At 33.6% G+C, this 14,318-nt stretch overlaps 1 protein-coding gene across 4 annotated transcripts in view; it reads left to right on the top strand.

Annotated features, from left to right (window-relative positions):
• LOC126880010 (neo-calmodulin-like) overlaps nt 1–14,318 on the top strand; it is a 46,460-nt gene that overhangs the window by 26,563 nt on the left and 5,579 nt on the right. For all 4 annotated transcript variants that reach the window (XM_050643524.1, XM_050643521.1, XM_050643522.1 and 1 more), the window contains exons 2-5: nt 6,522–6,640; nt 10,543–10,765; nt 11,242–11,385; nt 11,489–11,701. In XM_050643524.1, coding sequence (XP_050499481.1) covers nt 10,573–10,765; nt 11,242–11,385; nt 11,489–11,701 — 550 coding nt within the window. In that variant the 5' untranslated portion in view covers nt 6,522–6,640; nt 10,543–10,572. The remainder of the gene's footprint in view (nt 1–6,521; nt 6,641–10,542; nt 10,766–11,241; nt 11,386–11,488; nt 11,702–14,318) is intronic.

Below are 14,318 nucleotides of genomic sequence, written 5' to 3'. Positions count from 1 at the left end.
TCATCAGGCGAATTTTAAGATTTAAACTTAGCTCTCTTCCGCATAAAACTGTTTTCATTTTGGTAAAAGTAGCTCTAGCTTTTGCTATTCTGATCTTGATTTCTTCATTTCTAAATTTCATTTACTCTCCTCCAAAATGGCGTTTGAAAATATATTGTTCTAATTTGTTTTTACACTAATGTCGCTGGGTTTAAAAATTTTGAAATGCCGTTTCGATATTCGTGTTCCTGAAAATTTTTCCTAAAGTTTTCCTAAGACCATTTTTTGCTGAGAATTCTTAAAATTGAGAATCTTCAAATTTACAGAATTATTTAATTAGGATTTAAATCTGTCCTGATAACTCACAAATTTTCAACAGTAGAAGATTTTTAAGGAGGAAATATTTTATTACTCCACCCTCATTTTCAAAAGGCCTTAGTATACTGAAGGCATTACAAATATGTGAACTTTCTTCACATAGGTTTCATGTGGTTCAAGGAATATACCTATTGAATTTTGGGTCAACGGGTGAAAGATTAGCAAAGTTACGGATATCTCCAAAATAGAGATGACGTTATTTCTCTAAAGATGTTTAGTTCAAATAGTTAGATTGGTCACAAATTAGGTTAGCCACTACCACTTTTATCTAGACGACTCTGTAACTTTGTTCGTATTAAAGGATGGGGGATAGGGTGTAATCGTCAGATGTTCAGTAAAGGTTTTTGTTCATTCAAGAAGTCGGTCGGGTCGCTCAACACCCCTTTTTATCGGTTGATTTACGCTAAAATTACTTCTAGCCATTTTGCTGTTATAATTAAATATTGTCTGTGTGATATTACTAAATACTAATCCAATCTTGTCATTTTTGTACGTGGCAGGTGACAGTAGAGATATTCTTAAGATTATTTCAAATAGTCTTAAGAATGTCTTCTACTTTAACATTTATATAACACATCTAAAATGTTGTAAGTGAGGGAGATATAATTAAATGATTAGAAGAATATTATTTCCAAGGTACCAAAATAAAATAATTTGTTTAATTTTTCAAACCTTGTATTTTGAAAACGGTAGCGAACAGTAAACATAAAATGCAAAGGTGAATTCATGGACTTAAAATGAAAATGGAGCTAAATATAAATAAAACAAAAACGATGATAGTTGATCAAAAAGAAGACCAAAACAACAGGGAGATTAATTTCATTGAACAATATTAGAGAAAATAACAACGTACGACGTACGAATATTTTGGCAGCATTGTGTTAACAGCATAAACGCGGAAATGGACACAAAAATGTAAACATTGAAATCAAGAGAAAAATTCACAATACGATAACAGTACCAATAATAACATATGCAAGACAAAACTAGACAATTCAGAAAAAACATGAATCAAAATCAACGTAATCGAAATAAAACATTGAGATAAATGTGCGAAACAATTAATGGGACAGAATAAAAAATGAAGATATCAGACAAATAACAAAGACGAAAGCTATTACTGAGAAGCACATGCTCTGATTCGGACATAGAATATAATGAAACCAGCAAGAATTACATGGCAAATATTAGAATTGGAAAGTAGAAGGAAAAGGAAGGACAAGAACCAGAAGGAAATGGATAGATCAGATCCAACAAATAGGAAGGAATAAGGGGAAAACTATTGAACAATTAAAGACTGGCCAAAAATAGAAAATCATAGAAAAAATGGGTAAAGGAAGAACCGGAATCCCAATCCGGCAACAGATAAGGCAAAATGATATTAAAATAAGGAGAAGAAGAAGAAGAAGAAGAAGAAAGAGAAGAAGAAGAAGAGGAAGAAGAAGAGTAGAAGAAAAAGAAGAAGAAGAAGAAGAAGAAGAATAAGAAGAAGAAGAAGAAGAAGAAGAAGAAGAAGAAGAAGAAGAATAAGAAGAAGAAGAATAAGAAGAATAAGAAGAAGAAGAAGAAGAAGAAGAAGAAGAAGAAGAAGAAGAAGAAGAAGAAGAAGAAGAAGAAGAAGAAGAAGAAGAAGAAGAAGAAGAAGAAGAAGAAGAAGAAGAAGAAGAAGAAGAAGAAGAAGAAGAAGAAGAAGAAGAAGAAGAAGAAGAAGAAGAAGAAGAAGAAGAAGAAGAAGAAGAAGAAGAAGAAGAAGAAGAAGAAGAAGAAGAAGAAGAAGAAGAAGAAGAAGAAGAAGAAGAAGAGTATGTTAAAAACCGCTTTGGTCACTGAAATCTAAACGTCTATACAATAGTTCCAATCTTACAGTTGTCAATTCACTAATTATATGACAAATGTAGAATACCCCTAACATTTATGTTACGATTTAAATTTCATTTCTTATATAGTATGATCAGAACACCCCACTCATTCCGCCTAAAATATGATGAAAATTAGGTCGTTCATATTTTTGTTCCTGGCTTTTACCTTGATTAAAATGGATTAGATTAAATAATCTTAACCATAATATGTAATCAAACAATACAGCCAAGATAACAACAAAAATAGCCAAACATTTAAAAAAGAAAGGAATAACAGCAGGTTTCAGAACAAACAATAACCTAAGCAAATATATTAAATATATACAGGGTGTAACAAAAATACAGGTCATAAATTTAATCACGTATTCTGGGACCAAAAATAGTTCGATTGAACCTAACTTACCTTAGTTACAAATGTGCATATAAAAAAAGTTACAACCCTTTGAAGTTACAAAATGAAAATCGATTTTTTCCAATATATCGAAAACTATTAGATATTTTTTATTGAAATTGGACATGTGGTATTCTTATGGCAGTAGCATCTTAAGAAAAAATTATAGTGATTGGATACCCCATAAAAATTTTATGGGGGTTTTGTTCCTTTAACCCCCCCCCCCTCCAAACTTTTGTGTACGTTCCAAGTAAATTATTATTGTAGTACCATTAGTTGAACAGAATGTTTTTAAAACTTTTTTGGCTCCTAGCACTTTTTCGAAAAATCAGTTTTTATCAAGATATTATCAAGAGTATCAAGATTATCAAGAGTATTTTTCAAATCCACCACAAATTTGTATACGGTTTGTACGATTATGGAGACTTGGTAATAATATGAAAATTTATGTATGATTTACATTTTTAGGTATATTTTGCACCATATTAAAAAAGAAGCCACATCTCGATAAAAGGTGCCTTCTCGAAAAAATCGAAGGAGGCAAAAAAGTTTTAAAAACACTGTGTTTAACTAATGGCACCGCAGTAATATTTTAATTGGAACGTACACAAATATTTTGGGGGGATTAAAAAATAAGCCTCAACTCGATAACAACTGCCTTATCGAAAAAATACTAAGAGGCAAAAAAGTTTTAAGAATATTGAATTTAACTAATGGTACCACAATAATAGTTTCATTGAGGCGTACACAAAAGTATGGGGGGGGGGTTTAAGGGAACAAAACCCCCACAAAATTTTTATGGGATGCACAAATTTCAGTATAATTTTTCTTTAATATGTTCCTGCCATAACAATGCCACAAGTCCATTTTCAATAAAATACCTCTAATAGTTTTCGACATATTCGAAAAAATCGATTTTCACTTTGTAACTTCAAAGAGCTATAACTTTTTTTATGTGCATATTTGTACTAAGGTAAGTTAGGTTCATTCGAACTATTTTTGGTCCCAGAATGTGATTTAATTTATGACCTGTATTTTTGTTACACCCTGTGTATTAAGAACAACAACATCTAAAAGAATATAATACATTTACACAGTGCTGCACCTATACAAATTTACATGTGGTGGCTGCCCAACGAATTACATCGGTTAAAGTGGTAGAACCTTTAACAAAACGTATATCAGAACACAAAACGCCTTTCGATAATAGAAACACATATTCTCCGTGCGTACTTCACCTTCTAGATCATAATTATTCTTTTAATGACCAATTTTAAATCCTCTATGTTCAAAATAAAGGCTGTAAGCTATCTTTATTAGAATTTATGGAACTTAATAAATTAAAACTTACAGATATAATTCTGAATGACCAACTTAAGACAAACAACTCTACCCTACCCAGGTATTCATTTAAATACTACATGTAAACTGTAGAAGCATGGTAAAAACCTATCATTTGAGAAAGGCACTCTGTCGAAACAGCTGTAGCGAAAATAAATTGTAATAAATTTTATGGAAGTGTAATAAACCAAAGATTTCAGTGTTTTATTGTTAGATAAAATGAACTTCCATCAAGTAATTATAGAAGCCTTCACTTATTTAAAAAAGAAAAAATATTAACAAAAATCCTATTTGATATAAGCGGACAAAAACATTATTTTACTGTACGAAATATAATACATAATATATGTCTTTTAAAAGATGTGTGCCAATCAAATTATTGTTCTTCATTGTTCGTACATTGAAGCACTTAGCCTTTTAAGCACAGTAAAGTAACGTGGAATAGTGGAATTCCATTAGAGTTTTAAAATGGAAAAATAAAAGAAAAACAGGTCAATATAGTTTCCCACTATAGTATGTGACTAATAATACAATGTCGTAAAAATCTTGTCCGCCTTTTATCATTTAATTGTAAAAGAGTGAAACATTTTTCAGTTTTCTTTCTTTATAGAATAATCTTTGAAAAGTAGGTAATAAGATATGCCGTCGCGATGTTCCATTAGTGTCATGTCATTGGTTTTCAATAATAATTCATGTTTCGACATTTTAAGTTGTAACATTTTTTTGGGTTGTAGATTTTTTTAATAGAAGAATGATTATTTAGTTAAGTTTATAAACTTGTATGAAATATCTATTTACAACGGACAACTATTCTTCAACAGACGTTCTTTGAGATACATAATGATAAAAAATTCTTAATTTTAGTCTTTTGTGATGTGAATTATTTAGAGTGCTAGATTTCTTCTCCCTTGGGAGGTTGGTATTCATAATTGGTTGGTTTTGTCTTAGAAATTGCCGCTCTAAGCAAACCCATCGATTTGGTTTGATAACAATTGCCTACCTACGTAGATTTTCAACCACAAATTCTGTATTCGGCTTATAGATCTTCTTTGGATCTTTTCCTGTATTTTGAGCCTTAATATTTCATAATATATTGGTCCACTCATTTCGTGACCCAGGTATTCCAGTTCTCGTGTTTGTATATTGGTGATTGATGACAAATATGAAGAAATAAGAAGAATTTTATTCTTCGAGGACCTTGAGCAAGATTGGAGAAGATGTCCCAGAAATGGCACTAAGATAGTGTTAGGTGACATGAATGCAAGAATAGGATAGACTGGTTTCAGAGGTGATAAATCAACAACACATAAGAATGCCACCTGCCACCCCGAGATAGATTTTAGAGAAACACTAGAATATGGCATAGGTACTCACCACATATTTATAGACTTCAAGAAAGCCTACTGTTCTGTAATTAGAAGAGAACTGTTCAGAGCAATGAAAGAGCTAGGTGAAAAAGAGCAACATCTACTTTATGTTTTGTCTTTGATGACTTCGGAGTAGGTATTTCCTCCTGCTTTTATTAAAACCGCTTCTTTTTCGTAGGATTTGGTTTTCTATCTCATTCGCATTCAGATGGGATGAATTCTGCTAGTTTTCTCACAATAGCTTGTTTTACTCTTGTGGCCATTCAGTCCTCTGGTGCACCAAACCCACTGCAGGAAACATAAATGTTTTGAAAATAAATAACCGTTTTCAATTTCGTTGCAACACGAAACTAGAGCCGCATCATTATTCCAGTTCAATCAGAGAGTGCAGCAAGCACCTCTACCGGCTTCGAAACTTATTAGTCTCTCACCAGGAGGCACATATGCTGCTCTCTCTGACCCAACCAGGACAAATCCCGGCGTGCAGTCACGGATTGCAACGAACGAAATGGCAGGGATACTCTAGCGGCAACTGCTAGCAAAAGACTAAGTTTTCAATCTAATAGCACATAAAGTTCTGTCGGACAAAATACATGTGACGTTTTTGTGGTCTGACCATTCCAAATTTTTAACCTGTTGCACAATTAAAACTTCCCCTGTTCCAGTGTTCCCATATATCAAAGTTTGTCCGACTATACACCCTTAAGCTATTAACAAATTTTCAGCTTGGTATTAATTAACTTTTTTTTCATACGCGGGATCCATACCTAATATAAATACACAATTTTAAATTCCTATTATAAAAAGTCAATAAGCATGGCAAGATTTCTAGTACACTTGTCTAGTGTTAGTTACATCATGGTTCATTTCATCATCGTTAGAATAGTACGTTAAAATTTCTTTAAAATTCAACATCTGGTGTGAACAAATTCGTTCTATTGTTTCCTTTTTAGTAGTAACAATAACAAATAATGTGATCATCGTATGTTTTACGTATGTTCTTATGTTACAGATATAATCGTCAAAATAAACAAATGTTTAATAGCATAAAATTTTAATTTGAAATAATAGCGTAAATTTCTTGTTTCTTAAAAAATATTTTAATTTGATTCGTCTATTATAATTATGTAGGTACATATTTAGTGAAAGCCTCAATGTTATTATATTGTTTTAAATCTAATTTTATAATCTTTTTTTTTGTTTTAGATTTCTAGCCCAGTGAGAAGAAATTCAAGAAAGTGGCGAGGTTCGAGGGAAAATTTTTTTCTGCCGTCAATAATTTTTTTTCTAGTTCACCCTTGGTGAACCAAATTAAGGACTTAGTTGTAAGTATAATTTATAAAGTATTATTCTTCTTTAGGTGCCGTGTCCGTGTTCAGACGTTGGCCGTCATTGTGTTTACAATTTCCTGAAGCTTTTCTCTTCTATCGGCTGCTGCGCGAAATAATTCTTCTACAGTGGAACCACAACATTGTCTAATATTACGCAGCCATGAAAGTTTCTTTCGACCAATCTATCTCCTTCTCTCCACTTTTCCTTGTATTATAAGGCGAGGTAGATGGTATTTAGATCCTCTAATTATATGGCCAAAGTATTCTGTTTTTCTCCTCTTTGTGCTGTTTATGAGTAGACGTTCTAACTTTATCATTTGAAGAACATCTTCATTGGTAGTATGCCAAATCCACGATATCTTTAGGATCCGTCGATACCATTACAATTCGAATGCTTCTAATTTGTTTAGCATTGTAGTTTTTAACGACTATGGCTCACAACCATTCAAAAGAATAGACAACACATAACAGTTCAGCCTCCTTGCGGCAAGTTTCTGTTACATAAAACTGGTTTTCAGATCATAAAAGTATTCTTATGGGGCCATATTAGGTCCCCCTAACTTTGGAAATTACATTGGGGAGTGGTTCACGGTCTTCAGCTAATGGAAATAGTTGTTTGGTACTGTATATTGTACTGCTTGTTGAATCACAAATATTATAGAGCCATGACATCTGCTTCCTTCCAATTCCTCTGCGACGCTCTATTTTACCTTTCATGATAAGCTAAAAGATTATGTACCGATCCCCTCTAAGAACGTTTCAGTAACTCACGAACGACATTTACTCTATTTAATACAGCTTCGTTGGTTTGCATCGCTATCCAAGGTATTCGTAGCATTCTAGGGCAAGGTGCTCACCAACGTGACAACCAAATGGCGTGGCAATGGCGTTGAAGTGATGTGGTGACTCAGTGGAAGATAGAATTGCTAAACCTGTATATTGCTAAACGTGCGACCTTTCGATACGTGCGACTACATACGTTTATACAGGTTTAGCAATTCTACCTTCCAGTGAGTCACTACATCACTTCAACGCCATTGCCACGCCATTTGGTTGTCACGTTGGTGAGCGTCTTGCCTTATATGCAACCACATCTCAAACATCTCTAGAAGATTTATTGCATTAGCTTTTATATTCCAGGTCTTGGTGCCATGTAACAACACTGATCAAATATAACAAATATAGCATTTGATCATTCTTTGACGTAATTTTAAGTTTAAGCTGTGGTTACAGAAAAACGATTTCATTTTTAGAAACATTACGCGAGCTGCTTCAATTCTGAATTTGTTATCTGTACTTGGGACTCATCATCATCCTGATGCTACAGCCCTTAGAGCGCCTCGACCTTCTCAAGCTTTCTACGCCATTCTGTTCTGTCCCTTGCTTGCATTTTCCAGTTGCCGACTCCGATCTTCTCGGCATCTTGTGTTACCCCGTCCATCCTCCTCAGCTCCTCATTCCTACGGGTTGCGCTGTTAGAATCTTTTTTATCATGTTCGATTCAGGGGCCCGGGCTACATGTCCTGCCCACTGCAGGCGGTTTCGCTTAATTATAGTGGTAATATCTTTTCCACCAAACGTATGCTTGTAGATATTCTGCAGTTCAAAGTTATATCTACGCCTCCATATTCCGTTCTGAAAGACCGCTCCGAATATCTTGCGTAGCACCTTCCTTTCAAAAATCTATAGAGCGGATTCATCTGTTTTAGTTAGCGTCCATGCCTCTGATCCATATTTGAGAACGGGAACTATCAAAGTTCTACAAAGCCTTGTACGAGTTTTTTTCAGACAGACATTTATTAGCTAAGTACTTTGATAGACCATGATAACACCTGTTTGCAATTATTCGCCTTTTTATTTCTCCTTATGTGTTATTCTTATAGTCTTTGTGTTTGTGAACATTTCCAGCTCTTGTGTTTGTGTTTACTTGGGACTAGTTGGTCTATAACGTAGAATCCTAGATATTTAAAGTGAGTAACTCTCTCAATGTTTTGTCGATCTATCTGTAGGGAAGCACTGTTAGTATGGTATAACTAGACCCAAACCCAGACATCCAAAGTGAAAGTTATCCTCCAACACCAAATTGTTCTAAATGGTCCACATAATGTTCAGAAAAAAGTCACACCAATTTGAGCGTCGGGTTTGGGGGGGAGAGGGGGAGAAATCGGTAAATTCGTAGTTTTCTAGGTTTTTCGTCAATATTTCTAAAACTGTGCGGTTTAGCATGAACAACCTTCTATACAAAAATGTTCTCCATTAATTTGAAATAAAAAAGGCCCTATGCATAATCCTTCTAAAGTGAACAGTTCCAAAGTTACGGAGGTAGTATAGTATAATAGGTCCAAAAAAAGGCCTAACCCAGACATCCAAAGCAAAAGTTTTCCTTTAACACCAAATTGTTCTATATGGTCCACATATTGTTGGTCGAAAGAAATATTCATGGCTCCGAAACCTTCGTCAATGGACTGGCTTATCAGCAGATCAATTATTGTTACATGCCGCACAAGATCGAGAATGATATCGGCAAATTGTTATGGAAGCTACCCACGCCTAAAAATTTGGGCACGGTCCTTAAAGAAGAAGATTGTTCAGTAAAAAGTTACACCATTTTGAGCGTCCGGTTTGGGGGCGAGATGGGGTAAAAGTCGGTAATTTAGTAGTTTTTTTTACGTTTTTCGTCAATATTTCTAAAACTATACTTTAGCCTAAACAAAGTTCTATACAAAAATGTTCTACATGGAATTGAAAACAAAAAAGATCCTATACATAATTGTTATAAAATCAACGGTTCCAGACTTATGAAGGGTGAAAATTGGAGGTTTTCGATACTTTTTATATTCTTTGGGCAATTTATAGAAATTTTCTTTAACAGGTTTGGGTTTTGTAAATAATCTATTTTAGTGGCCGATGGTATGTTAGTGATAAGCCCTTGAAGATATGTCAACCTCCCCACCCAAAATCATCATTAATTGCCCAAATAAGATAAAATGTATCGAAAATCTCCACTTTTCACCCTCTGTAACTCTGAAACCGTTGATTTTATAACAACTATGTATAAAACCTTTTTGTTTTAAATTTCATGTAGAATATTTTTGTATAGAACATTGTTTACGCTTAAGCATAGTTTTAGAAATATTGACGAAAAACGTAAAAAAACTACTAATTTACCGACTTCTCCCCCATCTCCCCACCCCCCCAAACCGGACGCTCAAAATGGTGTAACTTTTTACTAAACAATATGTGGACCATATAGAACAATTTGGTGTTAAAGGAAAACTTTTAGTTTGAATGTCTGTGTTAGGCCTTTTTTGGACCAATTATAATATACTACCTCCGTAACATTAAAACCGTTCATTTTAGAAGGATTATGCATAGAGCCTTTTTTATTTCAAATTTAATATAGAACATTTTTGTATAGAAGATTGTTCATGCTAAACCGCATAGTTTTAGAAATATTGACGAAAACTACGAATTTACCGATTACTCCCCCTCCCCCCCCCCCTCCAAACCCGACCCTAAAAATGGTGTGACATTTTTCTGAACATTATGTGGACCATATAGAACAATTTGGTGTTGGAGGATAACTTTCACTTTGGATGTCTGGGTTATGCCATTATTTGGATCGATTTTATCATACTATGTCGTGATTCTGGCGACTAAAAATCAAAAATTTTGACTTAGAAGCATTAATTTTTAGACCCATTTCTCTTCCTGTCATGTTTACGCAATCCAATATCTCTCGAAGTCCCTGAGGACTGTCGCATCAACAGTATCGTCAGCTTATCTAAGATGGTTTAAAGTTATAATTAAGAAATTACTTTAAAATTCAAATTTAAACTAAGAATGTAGAATGTCCAGATACTCTAGATACATATATATAGTTTTAATTTTTTTAGACTAAACAAGTAAGTTCATCAGATACCGAAATGTCACAGAAAGAAAGTGAATCTGTGGATGCTACATCACCTCCTCCAATGCTAATTGAAACCACTGAGAAATCTGATGGAGTCCCTTCCAGATCACCATCTGATGAACTTAGTAAACTAAGACCAGAGGACCGCTCAAGAAATCAGAGCTTTTCTATCAGAAATATGCAGGTGTCCAGAAGCCAAATGAAGGGTAAATACTTATTTTTATTTATACCTATATCTGGTTACTTCATCTTGTTTACATTTCCTCTACATTACTAAATTTTAACAATCTTTCTCTGAAATGAGGGAATGACTCTCTCTCTCTCTCTCTCTCTCTCTCTCTCTCTCTCTCTCTCTCTCTCTCTCTCTTATGGCGCTACAGTCCAATAGCTAACCTCAATATCTCTTTAGCGGCGATTTTCATCTCTTTCTTGATCTTTCTACTGGCAGACGTCCCACCATAGTTCCGTTAAGCCTTCTACTAGGTGTTCTGTCATTGTCTATTCGGACGGGGTGACCTGCCCAACGCAATCTTTGTAGTTTCTGGATTCTACGATGTATACGAAATAACTACCACTATAAGAAATATAGTTCCAATGTGAATACCTACCCACCTTAAATCGATCATTTCGATTAATTCATTTCTCATCGATCTTCATTTTTATCGATTAATATATTTTTCAGAATACAGAGAAGCCTTTAGACTGTTCGACAAAGACGGTGATGGCAGTATAACAAAAGAAGAATTAGGCAAGGTGATGAGGTCGTTAGGACAATTCGCTCGCACTGAAGAGCTTAAACAAATGCTTCAAGAAATAGATATCGACGGTAACAACAATAATGTTAATAATAAGTTATATTTGTGGTTGTTGTCAATTAAGTTTGAAATTAATCAATAAATGATCGATTTTTTAAAACAAGTCTTTTTTAGGTGATGGTAATGTTAGTTTTGAAGAATTCGTAGATATAGCTTGGTCAGCAAGCTCAGGGCGTGATCCCGATCACACTATGTCTTTGGAGGAAGAAGAAAAAGAGCTAAGAGATGCCTTCCGTGTATTTGATAAACACAACAGAGGATATATTGTCTCGTCAGATCTCCGAGCCGTTTTGCATTGTCTAGGAGAAGACTTGTCTGATGAAGAAAGTAAGTATACAACTAAAAAGTGTTTCATAAATTTGCAAGCTTTTGAAAAAATGTACAAACTTTGCACAATATCAAGAATTTTATTTATATTGGCCCTCTTGGCTGTAGAGACCAGCAATTACAGACGCAAATTTTGATTGCTGGTTTAACAATATTATCATCATCATAATTGGCTCTACAAACTCTTGTGGATTTTGACCCGCTCGCAGAAAAGTAGCCACTCCTGTTGATTCCTAGCAGTTTGCCTCTATACTATCTATACTATACTATCTTTTAACCCTTAGAATCGTCAAGTCTTCGTTTATATCATCAATTAATTTTCTACGCGGGTGTCCTTTACTTCTTCTACCCTCTGGGTTTCAGAATGACAATCTCTTCGTGTACGTACTCATTTTCTGACAGCCTAGTAATGTGTCCAGCCCATTGTAGTGTCTGGACCTTAAGAAATTTCACAAGATGGTATAGCTGGTATAATTCAAAGTTATATCTTCGACGCCATAGACCATTTTCATTTACGGCCCAAAAATCTTTGGAAGTATTTTTCTCTCAAAGATACCAATACTCCATTAAAATGTTACATTTTTTAAGCCGTACCTTGCATTTGTTAGAGGAGTCAATTTTATTTCTTTAATGTGTAGAGGGGATCAGTAGAAGCTTAAGTTCAAGTTTTTGGGGTCGCCACCCTTGTCCCCCGGCCGCCATCTTGGAAATGGTGTACAAAGGGGTTTCGCGCTATATCTCGTAAACTATCAACCCTACGGAATATCTAATTAAACATAAAATGTAGCAAATTAAATTTTATACAATTTTATTTCTATTACTTTTTATCGTCAAGTGGCCAACAAAAAAGATATAAACAAAAATATGTAAAAAATTTTTAACAAGATTCCTTTTGGAGGTTATAACTTTTTTCAATTCATTTTAAAATAAAATAACATTTTAGCAATTTTGTAGAGGCTTTTTCAGCGAACAATTTTCACTATAAATTTGTTTAATTCTATTTATTTATGTAGGTGTTACAGCGCTCCAAACTTGACCAGATTCTCGAATGCTCATAGGGATATAATAAAAACAAAAGTTAGGCTTACTTTTCTATCTATATATATATTTTTTATTCGTACAATTTATTATGATTTTAACATTCCTATGCTATTATTAATCTGTTTTTGACCTTTCTCCCCACTATAAAACTTATAACCCGAAGCATATATAGAAACGGCCCAAGAAGTTGTTTGAGGACAAATTCGCCGGTTCAGAAGAAGAATGACGCAACCGCATATTGCAAAATTCTTAAGATGAGCAAAAAACGAATTTTTGTTATCAAAATCATAAAGTATGATCAAAATTAGCCATTCACCACACCCTGGTCAGGATCTCGAGTTATAAGCGTTTTTTGGGGTGTACCGCTTGTTTATGAAGTAACATAACTTTTTTCCTATTGTATATTTTGACTTAAAATTTTCCAAAAAACTTGTTCATGAATTATGTTTTATTGTTGTGTTGGTTAAAATTATAAACTAAAAAGTTTGTCACTCAACTTTTTTAAGTAAACATGAAACTAACGAAATATGATAACAAAATGTTTAAAAACTAACAACTCCTTTTTTAATGTGTTTAAATATTTAGGACAAATCCCATTGTTATCTACATACTTCAGAGATTAAACAGTAAAATTTTCAAAAGGAAATATTTACAGCGACCAAAGATACAGCGAGGTAAATTTGAAAAATCATCAAAATTGATTTTCGGCATTTTTGTATAAAATTTGATTTTTGAACATGTTCCACCAAATCTAGATAAAAATAAACTTCATATTCGGATTCAGCGACCTCGAAAACATAAAAATAGACCAAAATTGGTCATTCACCTTAAATTTGATTTTCTTGGTCGGCATAAAGATTGCTGCCGCTCGACTAATATATAGATAGAAAAGTATTTTTTTTTATTGTATTCCTATGAGAATTCGAGAATCAGGTCAAGATTGGAGAGCTGTAAAACCTAGATAATAAATAAAATTAAACAACTTTATAGCGAAAAAATTGTTCATTGAAAAATCCTCTACAAAATCGCTATGATGTTATTGTATTGTGAAATTAACGGAAAAAAAGTTATAACCTCCAAAAGGAAACTTCTTACAAAATTTTCTCATATTTTCATTTATAACTTTTTGTTTGGTCACTTGACGATAAAAAGTAATAAATATAAAATTGTAGAAAATTTAATTTGCTACATTTTATGTGTAATTCAATTTTATGTAAGGTTGCTAGTTTAGAAGATACAGCGCGAAAACCCTTTGCACCCTTTTTTCCAATATGGCGGCCGGGGGACAAGGGTGGCGACCCCAAAAACTTGAACTTAAGCTTCTACTGAAACCCCCTACACATTAAAAAAATAAAATTGACTCCTCTAAGAAATGCAACCTAAATGTAACATTTTAATGGACTACAAGTAGTTATTCTTGTCTCATTTCTTTGGGATACAGTCCATGTTTAATTCTCATATATCCAACATGTCTTATTTAGCTTGTAAATGTTTAGCGCACAAGCTAGGTTTTTATTTCTCAGATATTTTTGAAGACCATAGAGAGTTGAGTTTACTAGCGATCCAAGATATGATC

The sequence above is a fragment of the Diabrotica virgifera genome, chromosome 2 (assembly GCF_917563875.1).
Source record: "Diabrotica virgifera virgifera chromosome 2, PGI_DIABVI_V3a".
Lineage (NCBI taxonomy): Eukaryota > Metazoa > Arthropoda > Insecta > Coleoptera > Chrysomelidae > Diabrotica > Diabrotica virgifera.
This window is presented reverse-complemented; position numbering and strand designations above follow the sequence as displayed.